This window comes from Euleptes europaea, chromosome 18 (genome assembly GCF_029931775.1).
Source record: "Euleptes europaea isolate rEulEur1 chromosome 18, rEulEur1.hap1, whole genome shotgun sequence".
NCBI classification, from domain to species: Eukaryota; Metazoa; Chordata; class Lepidosauria; order Squamata; family Sphaerodactylidae; genus Euleptes; species Euleptes europaea.
The window spans coordinates 16,036,868-16,051,444 of record NC_079329.1 but is presented as its reverse complement, the minus strand read 5'-3'; the positions used below and the strand labels follow the sequence as shown (position 1 = coordinate 16,051,444).

The following is a 14,577-nucleotide window of genomic DNA, read 5'->3' as shown; positions in this document are numbered from 1 at the left end:
CACTAAGATCAACATCCTAAGTGCAAACTTTTTCTCTGATCATAGGCTCCCCAGTTTGAAACTATAGCAGCAACACAACTATAGTGGTGCCGTAGAGCTTCTACTTTCTCCTGTTCAATATGTATCACCTGTGTTACAATAAGATAGTCCTTTAGTTTCCATGATTACGGTGTCCAGCCTAGCAACGATGGCCTTGAAATCAGACGCTTAAATACAAAGTGGCATAAATCACCCCTGAAGACTTCTCCCTGTCCCTAGTTCTCAAACAAACAGGAGAATATGCCACCTGTCACTGTTACTCTAATTATTTCTCTTCCTGGCTGCTGGTGCTCTATAGGGAACATAGGAAGCCAAAGAATTAATTACAGTTCTTTTAGTAATTACAGGGGACCTAACTTCTAAACTGTCAGGGGAATTTGTGATGAAAAAGTTTTTTTGAAAAAAAATGTCTAAAGCCTGTTATTTTCAAATATGGTCATACAGTTTCATGTGCCAATGAAGTTTTCACATTGAAGGACTAACTTCACCAAGTACTAAAGTCACAGTTACAACTAGGAAGGCATTTGGAAGATCCATGAACAACTTGGATCAAGGGGCAATAACCATCAGGACTCAATCAAGGAACAAGTTTGTTTCAGAGGGTAGCCATGATGGTTAGCATGAGGGAACCTCTATTCAAGCTCGGTATCTGCAGGTCAAAGCACTCTCTGCCAGATAAAGAAAGACACCTCCCTGCGTCTTTTCTTTCTTCTCTTCCTCTTTTCCTTCCCCAGTGCTGTAACTACTTCATTCATTGAAGAGGTTGATGGAGAGGAGGAAGTGGAGCAGGGCAGAGACGGTAAAATCATGTGGTGATTTGCTTTTGCGACCTCCTTTGAAGGATCAAATAAGCTAGAGATGGGCTGGAGTGATATTGGGTTCCCATAGTGTCCCAATAACATAGCTGGGATTCACATCAATGACATCTGGGCTTGGGATAACCCAAGCTCATTTTTTAACAGAGAGTTGAGGTTATATGAGACTGATTCTAGAGTGATTTTGAGATGAGCGACAGGGTAAAGGAAGTGGTGGAAAAAATGGGGGCCAATAAAATTAGACGCCCTGACCCAATTGTTACCAGACTCAGGACATCCTCTTGGCGCATGTCTTCAACCAGTGTCCCAGGAGGCATTCCTGGGGCATTTTGGGAGGGGCAGAGCTGACTTTAGGCAGTCTCCTAACCCCTTTCAGCTAAGCAATGCCCCCAAAAGGAATACCCACATTTTCAGTGGCACACCATTGCTGTTTTCTATGGGGATTTTTTGGGTTTTTAGAAATGAACCCCTCTTTTTTTTATCTTGCAGAGGCCATGAAATCTCATGGGTAGGGTTGCCAGGTCCCTCTTTGCTACCAGCGGGAGGTCATTGGGGTGGAGCCTGAGGAGGGTGGGGTTTGGGGAGGGGAAGGACTTCAATGCCATAGAGTCCAATTGCCAAAGCGCCCATTTTCTCCAGGGGAACTGATCTCTGTTGCCTGGAGATCAGTTGTAATACCAGGAAATCTCCAGCTAGTAGCTGGAGGTTGGAAGAAGAAAATACCTATGCTGGAAATAGTAGAAACTGTAATAAATGGCAGCACGTGGCTTTAAAGATAATAATATGAAATATACCAACTGGAAAAGAAAACACGATCTCAAATTCTTTGTTCTTTGGCAATACCAGCCTAAAGCATATCAGGCACAAGATGTTAAGAAGATTCTCAATTGCCAGGAGAGACGCTTCATCTTTCTTTTTAAAACATTAGCCCCTAGTGGCTTAAATACAGAATTTGACCTCTCTTGTTTTTTGTAACGTGGTCACTTTAATCAGTTGGATCCTTTTGAGAAATTTTTCTCACAGCTGTGTGTATTTGAGTTTGTCCCTGCATCCCTGTTCTCACTTCGAAGAATACTGATTTCTGAATGGGTTGATTACTCTTTCTTGATCCCTTTCATATGGGGTAAGACTTCATTTTTGGTATGGAGAGTTGTTCAATCTTTGATTCTCTTTTTTAATATCAGCCTTATTGATTAGCTTCATTGTACCATAGGAAAAAATTGTTCCCATGAATTTCCTTTTGAAGATTCCTTGGACTTTTTGAAAAGCAGTGGTAAGCAGTCTTATTTTTGAAATTGCATTCATGTTGTTACGCTCTTAAGTTGTCACTGTAGCCATTTTGATAAGCCTTATTATTAGCCTTATTATTATCACTATGATTATCATTATTCCTAGAAGCCATTTTTTGGTCTCTTTAAACATCATTGTGGTCGCCAAGCTGAGGAAGGATTGGATTCCGAAACGCGTACTTGTGATAGACCCACCTTGGACCTTTCTTCGTCTCTTCGTGATTTTTCATGGACTATAATTCTTGAGTATACATGAGCCCTTGCTAAGGCCATAGAAAAAATTTATTGAATTTATGTTGTTCATGTTGTTTAAAGCAATCTGTATTATACATTTTTTGTTATTTTAGACCCTGTGAGGTTTCTGTGTGGCTTTCAACACAGTGTTTATGAATATATGTTGTGTTTTGGATTTTTCAAAAAATAGAATTATTATATTCTATGATATTGTTTTCTTTTCCAGTTGGTATATTTCATATTATTATCTTTAAAGCCACGTGCTGCCATTTATTACAGTAGCTGGAGGTTGGCAACCCTACTTATGGGAGGAAGTGCTGCAGCACCACGACCATGCCAGCCTTGCTGCTGCTTCTCACAGAAAATGGAAGTAAAAAGGGGAGACCCCCTGACCCACCCTTTTCCAAACTTGGGGGTTCTTGTAAGGAGAGTAAGCGGCAGCTATTCTGCAAATTTGGTGCCTCAACCTTAAAAAAGCCCTTCCCTAGAGCCCCTCAAGGAATCCCTAGTAGAGTAGGCTACTGGAGTTGGAATGGACCATCCAGAGAGTCTACTACTCTGGTTTGAATCATGAAACATTGCTGAATAATGGTTCCATTGTGCACTAGGAATGAGAAAGTGCAGTTTTGGAAGAAGACACACTCTTCTCTTGACCCATTGCTACTGATATTACAGAAGCAGCATTACACCCCAGCAGGAGCTCCCATATCAATAAACCAAATCATGAAGCCGAATTATGATTCCCCAAAGTGTTCTGTGGAATATACATGCCTCCGTTAAAGCCTATGGGAAATCCTGAAGAGCTGAAAAGTGGAACAATTTTACCTTTTTCCTTTCCTTTATCCCTTAGAAGCTTTTTGATCCATTGATCTTGAGCAGCGTAAATCTAATGTTTGAGGGATATAAGGACTGAAATAAATCTTGCCACTGACAATGTAGGCTTGGGATCCCTGTCACTTAATAATAAAGGCATTATGTCAGAGACAGAGGCTGTAGATTTATATGTTAAAGGAGAGAGATATCTGATCGAAGTTCCTCATAAAAGCGACATTCCAAGAGGGCATGAGCTAATTAATCAATAGAGCCAGAAGAGCAAGGACAGGTCCTGTCTGGGTATGGTACATTCAGAATTCTGCCCTGCATAACCATAGAGGGGTTAGTGTTCAGTCTAGCTAAACAGAGGGCTCTAGAAAGATGAGGAGTTGTCAAATAATAAGTATATATAGTCACACACAAAAATATCTAAGCTGAATTGCCAAATAATAAGTATAAGCTGGCAAACCACATGGTGGTGTATTCCAAAAAAGTGAGTTGAACAAACACGGCAAATTTTACCTTTTTTGGGATTCGGCTTTTTAGCACCTTTCCCCCCATTCAGCAAAGCAGTATGCACATCCCTGTCCCCAAGTTGTAGTTGCATCTGCTCGCTCTTTTTCTATCAGAACATGTAGAGGGAATAATCTTAAATTTATCATCTGCATTCTGGTGTGCAAGCGAGCTAAATATTATTTGGAATTCTGCGTTGAGTCCCTCCTCTGTGCAGCCTATTGCACACTGCCCTTTCCTTCCACTGTGTAGAAGCAAAGCCTTTCCTTGATGTTGCAGGTTGGCATCCCATCACCATGGCTGTGTGTGTGGAATGCGCCAGAAATCTCAGTTTCTGTAACTATCCCCCACTTTGAGAACATGTGTAAGCAAAGTATTTTGTCTAGCCTTGGAGGTAGCAGAGCTCTAAAGAATGACATAGAGGAGCCATGTGGATTCAGAATCAGAATGGCCTTCCAAATTACCGTATTTTCCGGCGTACAAGACGACTGGGCATATAAGACGACCCCCCATTTTTACAGTTAAAATATAGAGTTTGGGATTGTCCCGAGTCCGCGGCCTAGGGCCGGCCCTCGGGACTGCGCCCCAACCCCGCGCCGCCCCCAGACCTCCTGGAGCGGCCCAAACCGAGTCCACAGCCTGGGGCCGGCCCTCAGGACTGCGCCCCAACCCCGCGGCCACCCCGGCCCTCCTGGGGCGGCTCAACCCCCGGGGAAACAACACCACTTACCAGGGCAGGAGAAAGAGGGGGCGGGGGCGGCCAGACGAGCTGGCAGCGCGCCAGGAGGCGGGGCTGGCAGGAGAAACAGGAGGAGGCCGGGGGGCGACCTCCCGGCATGGAGGAGTGTGTGCCGACCCGGCCCGGTCGGAGCAAATCCTGGAGGCGGGGAGGGAGCCTCCCTGGGCAGCGGGAGCCCCACAGCCAGAGACACCAGCTGTAGCCAAGGCTCAGCCCCGGGCTCTGGCGGGAGGGTGGGAGCCCGAAGCGGCGGGACGTGGCTCTCGGGGGGAGTCGGCGAGGTGAGAAGGGAGCGGGGAAGAAGAGGGGGACGGGGGCGAGAGTAAGGGCCCTCGAGAAGAGCGAGACTAAAGGTGAGGGGAGGACAGCCGATGGCCCACGGAGGACGGAGCTAAAGGAGGGTTTGGAGGGGAGGGAAGCCCATAAAGACAGAAGCTGAAGCGGAGGCCGGGGAGGAAAGGGGGCATGTTGGGTGTGCTAGGCAGCAGCCAAAACACCCTGTGCCGGGAGAAGAGAGTGGCCACCCCAGCCCCGGCCAGCCGGCCAGCCAGCTGCCTGCCTGCCTTGCGCTGCCGCTGGAGCGCAGCCGAGCACTTCCCTCCGTGCACCCCGGCGCGCCTGGCTCCGACTCCGAGCCGGGCAGTGAGCACCCTCGCCGGGCTCGCCTCCCCTCCCTCCTCCGGCGGACATGGACAGAGCGGAGGCAGCTCCCCAGGCAGATTCTCCAGTCCGGCTCGGAATTCAGCATCCGGCGTATAAGACGACACCCGGCATATAAGACGGCCCCCGACTTTTGAGAAGATTTTCCTGGGTTAAAAAGTAGTCTTATACGCCAGAAAATACAGTAAATGAGACAGTACAATGATTTGTAAAAAGAGGAACACTGTACATTTTAAAAATAAAAAATAAAACAACTCTTGGTTTGGGCTAATCATGTTTTGGGGAAAGATGGGCTAATTGATCTTGTGGGCCAATGTCCAGATTAGGAATGAATCTGCTGAGTCACTTCCCTTGATGCCTCTTCTGCTGAAAAACAAACACATACAGTGAATTGGATCCATGACAGCATTTCTCCAGATGGAAGGGCTTTCAACCTAAAGGGAAAGGGCCGTTGCTCGGTGGCAGAGCACCTGCTTAGAATGCGGAAGGTCCCAGGTTCAATCCCCAGCATCTCCAGTTAAAGGGACTAGGCGAGTAGGTGATATGAAGGACCTCTGCCTGAGACCCTGGAGAGCCGCTGCCAGTCTGAGTGGACAATATTGATTTTGATGGACCAAGGGTCTGATTCAGTACATGCCTGCTAATTGAGAGTGTATAGCTTTAAGTAATTGTATTAACTCCCTTGTTGTTTATTGAATTGCTTATGCAGTGCTTGGATGAGAATGTATATTGGCAAATAGAGCCAAGTTGTTAAATGAGCTAACACGTTGTTGTTTCCTTGTTGCTGATTCAGTATAAGGCAGCTTCATGTATTCATGTGGTCTGCAGAATGTAACATTCTTTCCAACCTTCTTCTGCTGTGACCCAAAATGCAGTGCAAAAACTGCTTCTGGGAAAGGTGAGGAAAACATTGTCTGTCAACGGGTATCTTTCCATCTGAGGAAAGAGTCTGGTGGATCCAATTGTTTGACTGTTATAACGCCCAAAAATGTTTAGTTTAGATTCAATATGAATAGGTGCTTCAGGATCAGATCTGGATTAGCAAATTTCTGACTCCGCATCCCTAATAGACATGCTTTCAGGAGGGCTTTTGTTTCCTGGACAACCCCACCAATCAACCAACAGCTGTAAAGATTATCTGATTGATTTGATTGAGAATGTTAAGCATCTGCTTAGCATTGCTGTTTCAGTGAACATGAGACTTGCATCTACTTGAACTGTGCCTTTCCTTTGCTTCTTCACCAGTGTTTGTGTGTCTGACAGAGAACATCTGAAATTGTTTTGTTCTATTCTTTTAGTGCCCCCTTCTTATAAAAAAGAAAAAGAACAGCCATTTAATTCAAAGTCTTCATAATTAATGTTCCTTTACATTATACTTTAATATTGTATGCTTAAAATGTCTTTAGGTTATGAATAAAGTCAACAAAATTATATAGGAGCTATCGATTATTGTCATTATCTTTCATTCCCCTTATGGAAATAATGCAACCTAAGAAAATATGCTATTCAGGAACACTTTAGATCAATATTTCACCAAGGAGACTGTACAAATAGGTCAGATATTCTGTTAGACTCACTGATTAAGCATTTTTTAAAATTCATTTTGTATAAATTCAGAATTCATGGGGCAGAGGAGGAAGGTGAATGAAATATACCTATAGATTTTCATAACCTTTAAACTGTGCATTTTCATAACTGTGCATTTAAACCAACAAAATAGAAATATATTGCAATCTCTCTGCTGAGTATGCAAGAAAGGGGAAAGAATCCTGTTTGAGAAAGGTAAGTGGCTTAATGTTAGTGCAAGCAATCAATATGGAAATGACAATATTTATGTCCTTCCAGAACAATTTTCATGAATCTTTTATAAAGTTTAGTTACTAATGGGGACACAGCTCCTTCACTGGTTTTTCCTTGTTAGCTGCTGTCTGTTTTGGGAGGAACACTGGAGGAACTGTGTTTATAAACATCCATATCCATGCATTGAAACCACCGGAAGCAGAAATGTATTCTGACCTATCCCCTTAGTTTTATTGAAATGAAAGTAGTTTGGGCTTTGAAAAGTTACTTAATGATAGTGGTGGGAATAAGTGTCAATATTTCCACTTCTGTGGAATCATTCCATTGTTATGAAACTACAATACACCTTATTTGCTTAGGTGGTTACAAACACTTCACTGGTTTCTCCTTATTAGCTGTTCTCTTTTATTCAGCTCAGATCTAAATACAATGATGTAGCATTTGGGGAAAAAGATACAGCCCAGCAAGCCAGCACTGGAGGCTAAGATAGAGAAGATCTCCACAGCCACCACATATTTCCCTTTGATACTCAGGTAGGCTGGAAAAAAGGATAGCCAAACGGTGCAAAAGATCAGCATGCTGAAAGTGATGAACTTGGCCTCGTTGAAACTGTCAGGTAGCCTCCTAGCAAAGAAAGCCACCATGAAGCTGACAATAGCCAGGAGGCCCGTGTAGCCCAAGACACAATAAAACATAGCAGGGGAGGCATCATTACATTCTAACACCACTTCCTCCATCATTGAATGCATGTCAACATCTGGGAATGGGGGGGAGTTTACAAGCCAAATGATACAAATTACTACTTGAATGCAGGAGCAGGAAAGAACAATAGAAACAGACAGTCTTTCCCCCACCCATTTCCTCATCTGGCTTCCAGGCTTGGTGGCTGTGAAGGCCACAATCACTGTGATGGTTTTTGCTAACACAGAAGAAACAGCAATTGAAAAAATGATGCCAAAGGCAGCTTGACGAAGGAGACACATTACCTTCTCAGGTTTGCCAATGAATAGTAAGGCACACAGGAAGCAGAGCAAAAGCGAATTGAGAAGAATGTATGTGAGGTGACGGTTGTTGGCTTTCACAATGGGGGTGCTGTGGTGCTTTATAAATATCCCAAGCACTAAGACTGTGATCAAAGAAAGGGTCATAGCAAGAAGAAGAAAACCAGCTCCCAAAGGTTCTTGATAAGATAGGAAACGTATCATCTTGGGAATGCAATAATTCTTGTTCTTGTTTGGAAAATGACCAGCTGAGCATTGGGAACAGTCAGGCATGTCTGCAAAAAGACAGGGAGAGTGTTTTTTGTCAAGAAAACTGTCCATATAGTTCATTTGTTTGTGAACCAGCTTCAGTAGAAATGTAACTCAATGCACAAACAAGCATGCTATAACACTTCCTCTTGCATAACGAATGTCTAATGGTGGATGAATATCGATCAGATTCCAAGTTGACTGCAAACACTAAGAAGTATTGCAAAACATGTTTTTTAAAATGCTCTTTGCTATTCAAATGTGTTGTAGAATGGATTGCAAACTTTTCTGGTATGCATATTTTTATTTGGGTTTTCTGTGACTATCAGCACATGGTAGATTTTCCTGCCATCTACATCAGAAGGCAGCAATGCATTGTTGGGTGAGTGTGAATTCTACCTTGGAACAATGCTAGAATATGAAGGGAGTGTAGAAATGTGTGTTTTACTTGTTATGGGCCTACAATGTTTACTGCGAGATTTTAACTTGTCATCTAATCCTGAGTCGGTTTTCCACTTTGCTTTGTCTTGCAGGCACATTCCTCTAGGATACAACCAACCCATTTATTTACTCTGTACTGTACATCTCTTACCTTGATACCCAGAGACAGTCCCTTCTGGACATTGGGTGCAATCATAACAGCAGAATGGCGCCCCTTCCCTCTTTCTCATCCTATATCCAGGATTGCAATTCTCACTGCATAAAGACAGAGGTCGCACCTTAACAAAAAGAACAGAGTATTTATCTTAGAAAAATGGCTTGAAATTCCAAGGATAAAGAGAGTTCGCTGCATGCAACAACCTCTTGTTAGTTTCCAAACAATGATGAGAGATCCTCCCTGAACATACACACCTCCATTCTACATATTTCCTTTTAAAAGCTGCTTTCCAATCCTACCTGGTTAAATCGGGGCTGCCACACCATGGATTCTTCATCGATCTGAAGTGCTTGCTCTGAAAGAGCCTGGGGATGGGTCTTTCCAACTTTCACTCTAACAAAAGATTGGTTTGGAAATGTTACCCAGTTGATAACATCAAGTCCAGCAATCAATTCTCTATTGTGGTCAAAAGAAATGTGGTCTCCAGCACTGTTGTTAAATGAGACGTGTCTCAGAAAATGATGGAGCTACTTGAAAAATGAAATAGAAGTCGGTAACATTAAAACAACAACAGTCCAGGCTACATCCACCACCACTTCCTAGGTCTAAATTCACCAGTGAGTAGGAAAATTTTGTCAAATTACATTGATGAAAATTAAGAAATTACTCTCATATCATTTGAACATGGCCATGAGCACTGAATTCCACATTATTGCATGTTACAATGATGACAAGTGTACATGTAGGGTTATTTTGATGTCATCCAATATATAAAGAATATTTAACACCGTTATTCTGCACTGAATTTAATGACTACAATGATGATGGGCCCAGCCCAAGAATCTTGCAATCAAAATAGGTGACAATGGAAATAACAAAGACAGGAGAGAGTGAGCAGTGGAGATATATGAAAGGATATGTGTGTGCTTCACTTAGATGGTTGATATACATGCTAGCATAATTTTGGTATGGGTGGGGGTCTAAACACCGAGCCAGAGCTTTGATGGAAAAAGCAGGCCTTCAGAACTTTGAAATTACTGATGTACATATGAAGAACAGATTTGCATTGCTAAAGTTCAAGTGAACATAAACCAGGAGAACTATGGGTTGAAGTCATAGCTATTATCTAGAAAGACTGTGCAAAGACTATTCCTGTAGCCAAAAGAAGTGAAAATTCTTGATGGATGACTGGTGAAACATGTACAGTTGCTAAAGACAGATGAGAAGCAAAAGTAAAAGGTAACAGAAACAATATCAAAAGCATAAATGCAGCCTTCCAGTGACTCAGAAGTACACAGAGAACTATTATAATAACTAGTGTAAAGAAAAAGGAGAGAACCACAAAAGTGTTACACAAGATCCAAGAAATGGAAAGGAAATTTAAACATGGTTATTCAAGATATGAAAGGATGAAATATTCCTTCCAAGAAGAATATTTTGAAGAAGAACCTACAGTTTTAGAAAGTGAAGTGAAAGGTGCCCTGTGAGAAATTGGGAGAAACACATTACCAGGAGCAGATGGGATACCAATAGAGAGAAGCACTACCTGCCAGGGTTGCTGATTTTGAAACTTCTTTCTCTCTCCTTGCATCTTTGCTCTAACCTTTAAAGAATACATCTCATGCAGAGCATAAGCAACAGCATAGATTGCATTGTAGATGCTGTAGCTAGGACCAGTCATGCTCATTTCAAATGCAGAAAAGTCCTTCAGTGTCTCATTTCCAGTGCACTTAACCTGATCCCTATTGCTCAGAATAGAATTGGGAAATGCACAACGAAATGTGTATGACCAGAAGTCCTTGAGGAACCCATCTCCCTCTGCACTGGATGGCTTTCTGCTCTTAAAGAATTGTTGGAATCCCTGAAGTTCACTGGAGTGAATTGCAACCGTTATCATACCATGAAATATTTGCACATCCCAGTCCACGTCATAGGTTTTTAATTCCACGTGAGCTGTTACAATCCATACTTTACCTTTAGGTTTTGGCATCATGTATTTCATTTGTATGAGATTTATCAAACCTCTGAAAATGATCATGCTGCAAGCTTGTCCTTTGAAGAGAATTACATTGGCAGTGCTCCCCATCATTTTTTCATATACTCCTGAAAACCTTTTTGCATAATCTGTCATATATTCATTGCCTTCTACATTGGACTGTGAATACATGAAGGCAAAACAGATACCATGCTGGGAAAAGACGGGAAACATCCTCTGCATGAACCATTCTAAATTAGCACCAATCACAGTAAAAAGTCCAATCCATCTCCAGTTGAAATGCAGAAGTAATTGGAGAATTCCCAGGTACTGATGGGTTTCATTGGGGACCATATTAAAGAAGGATGGGACTTGGGTGTTATCTGTCATCACTAGAGCAGGACCATACAAGAGCTGAAGAGAGATTTTCAAAATGAAAGAGGTGCATGTGAACACAACACATAAAACTGTAAAACCACTTCATGTTATATTGCTTTGTTAAACAAATGTATTTTGATCATTGCCGTCAAATGTAGAAGTAGCTTTCTTGAAGGCAGTCAATGAACAATCATTTCTCATCCCCAGAAAAAGGTTGTCATTAATGGAACAGTTATTAAGCAATATTACATTATTCATACCAGAGTAGGCTACTGGCATAAGAATAATCCATCCAGAGGTGTTTGATTACCGGAGAAATGTATATACTGTCATATGAATTGCATACCGTTTTTAAAGAAATTTTGATAATGAATTTAAGCCATTTTTTAAAAATAGAATTCCCTTCATGACATATACCCTGAAGTTCATCAGAGATAAATACTAACATGGAGAAGTGTAAAGCCAGAAAATAATCTGTAAAGAAATGTTTGCGCCATATTCTCTTGTCAAACAAAGCATATTAAATCAGATAATGTACAAGGAAACCTGCACCTGTGTTGTAATGGTGCAGGTAAATAATTTGCCAACTTATATATCCTACACAGATGGCCTACCTGTGGGATCTTGTAGATGCTCAAAAGATCAAGGATAAGTGGTGAATTATCTGAATGAATGTCCTCAAGAACTGCTTGTACATTGTCCTGGATATTGCACTTGTAGTTGGGGAGGAATCTGTTCCTTGGGGAAATATGTTGCAGAGCAGCACGATGTGTCAATCTTGGAGTCATATAGCTGTCATAGATATGAAACCCCAGGGTGAGATTTGGCAAGATCTGTGGATTTTCATTGATCTCCTTGATGGCAAAAGCCAAAGCCAGGATGTGCTGGTAGTTCTGAGGCATCAATCTACAATAAAGATTGATATTTTGCATCATATGCTTATTCTTTTGTTTGTAAAATTAACACCTCTAAGCCGTATAACTGCTTTTATTGCTGTTGCATTGTAAAATCTCGATACAACATTTGAGTGATAAGTATTATTTGAGGCTTGCCTACATATGTAATACATGATTATGATTCACATTTGGAGTAAGAATGAGTTACAACGTTATCACCCCAAAGTACAGAAATGATGGGTTTCATCTCTTTCAATTACATCCTGCCTCCCATCCTCAGCATCACGTTTGAATGTGTTTTTATTTTTTAAAATATATATATATATATATTTCCATGGCACAGAGGGGTAAGTTGCAGGACTGCACTGAACAACTCTGCTTACAACCTTTGTCTAATCTTGACAAAAGTTGGTTTCAAGTAGCCGGCTCAAGGTTCCTTTCTTGTAAGTTCGGGAAAACAAGTCCTCAGTTTGCTGGGGGTAATGTATAGATGACAGGAGAAGGCAATGACAAACAACCCCGCAAACATAATCTGTGTCTAGCAAACGTCACAATGTGATGTCACACCATGGGTCAATAATGACCCAGTGCTTGAACAGGGGACTACTTTTACCTTTTACCATAGACATAGAACTACTCCATGTATTCAGCTAAAGTTAATCTTATTTTGTCATTGCATCCCTGAAATAATGACACTAGACAAGCATGTGTGTTTTCCACTAGTTTTATTTACTAGTTTAAATCATTAAATGGCTGGTCTATATCACTGCTTCTTCTAAAGAGCTGGTAGCATTGAGGGTGGGCTGAACTAAGCACTGGTTGCACATTTCTAATTTTTTAAACCTTATTTCATGATGTATCTCCTCATCCACTCTACAACTAGAACTGGGGTCCCAAACCTATCATCTATTATATATCAATCTGTCATTAAATTGTGGAACTCCTTCTTTGTGCCATCACCAGCTCCTAATATATTTCAATTGTTAATTTCAAATAACTGTGTCCACCTGGATTAGTGGGATACATAAAATAATTTCCCTCCCAATAGAGCAACTGAAAGGTGCAATGAATCGTATTTAGAAAGCAAGATGTAAACAATTACAAAATAAGATCTTAAAGGAGGATTGGTCCTAAGTGTTGAAGGGCACAAATTGTAAATATTCACCTCTCATCTTCCAGATTCCCTTTAACAGAACTTTTTCCTTTCCTTTATCCCTTAGAAGCTCTTTGATCCATTGATCAGCATAATTTTGAATTTATTGTTTGGGGGATATAAGGACTGAGATAAAGATTGCCACCGCCAGTGTAGCCATGGGATCCCTATCACTTAATTAAAAAGGCATTATATCAGACACAGAGGCATTAGATTTATTTATTAAAAGAGGAGAGAGAGATCATAATCTAAGATCCTCATAGATATGACATTCCAAGAGCTCATGAGCTAGTGAGTCGATGGTAGGTTCAAATATCTACCTTGCATAACCATAGAAGGGTTAGCATTTAATCTAGCTAGAAAGAAGGCTATTGAGAGACAAGGAATTGTCAAAAAAATAGGTATAGGCAAACCACGTGGTGGTGTTATTCTTAAAAACTGGGATGAGCAAATGTAACGAGCATGGAAAGTTGTGCTAACATAATCAACCGCCTTGATACTTTTTATTTTCTTTTAGCAAAAGCTTCTGTTTTTCCAAGACCTCTTATCATATCCCACAAGATACCCATCAGTGACAGTTTCTCATCAAATATTTTTTGCCATGAGGATCTATGTGAGTCATGCTTCAAAAAGACTAGATACCCCTCAGTACTAAAAAAAACAACTTAAGTTGTGGTTTAAAAGCAAACAACCATCCCCTAGCTTCAAGAGACATTTGCCAAACTCAGAGCAAAGGGTAACACCAGCAACACATCGAGGGGTATTCAACAGCTTCCGTTAAAACTGTAGCAATGGTCAATCTATGAACTCATTAACAGCAGTTATTCAGATAGCAGCACAAAAAAGAATAATTGGAATAATTTTTAAATTATAAACTTGAATGGCCCCAGGAATGTATTTTCTACTTTTAGTATAGAAAAAGTTAACAGTAGCCTCAACCCCAGGTTTAATTTTGTTGGAATCAACTTTTTTGACTAATATACCAGTTTAAATTATAAGAAAAAAAGAATACCAAGATAAACGAACTCCTTGACTTGGTCAACATCAAAGCCATCTAGTACCCAACGAAAAGAAGGCCGTTTTCTCATCTTAGAGAAGATCATGATCTTTGATTTATGACAGATCTTCCCTAGAGCAGTACTCAGAAAAAGTTAGTAGGGATCTTTTCAAACCAAATCTTGTGTGAGACAGAAGAACTGCATCATTGGCATAGAGTAGGATTGGGATACTACAACTTGCAAGCTTTGGAGGGTGACAAGACTCTGAAAAGTTCATTGCCATATCATTCAGGTATAGGTTAAACAAAAAAGGAGTGAGGAGGCAACCTTGTCTAACTCCCTTGACCAAATCAAAGGACTCGGTTAATTCTCATTGATCACCATAGCAAACTTCAACTGTAAGGGTTGTATGAAATTGCTTTATAAG

The 14,577-nt window shown here is 41.2% G+C and overlaps 1 protein-coding gene across 1 annotated transcript; it reads right to left on the bottom strand.

The window, feature by feature from the left end:
* Positions 1-7,276: 7,276 nt before the first annotated feature.
* Positions 7,277-12,005, bottom strand: LOC130490496 (vomeronasal type-2 receptor 26-like). The gene is made up of 5 exons (XM_056864321.1): positions 11,718-12,005; positions 10,297-11,139; positions 9,050-9,277; positions 8,745-8,871; positions 7,277-8,178 (listed from the first exon to the last, which is right to left on the bottom strand). Exons 1-5 carry the CDS (start codon positions 12,003-12,005, stop codon positions 7,277-7,279), a joined length of 2,388 nt encoding a protein of 795 aa, XP_056720299.1.
* Between the last annotated feature and the right edge of the window lie 2,572 nt (positions 12,006-14,577).

Coding starts and splice junctions, on each gene's coding strand:
- LOC130490496 (XM_056864321.1), bottom strand. CDS start 12,005: ATGCCTCAGAACTACCAGCACATCCTGGCTTTGGCTTTTGCCATCAAG. Junction 11,140..11,717: donor GCATCTACAAGATCCCACAG/GTAGGCCATCTG, acceptor ATCTCTCTTCAG/CTCTTGTATGGTCCTGCTCT. Junction 9,278..10,296: donor AAAATCAGCAACCCTGGCAG/GTAGTGCTTCTC, acceptor TTTTTCAAGTAG/CTCCATCATTTTCTGAGACA.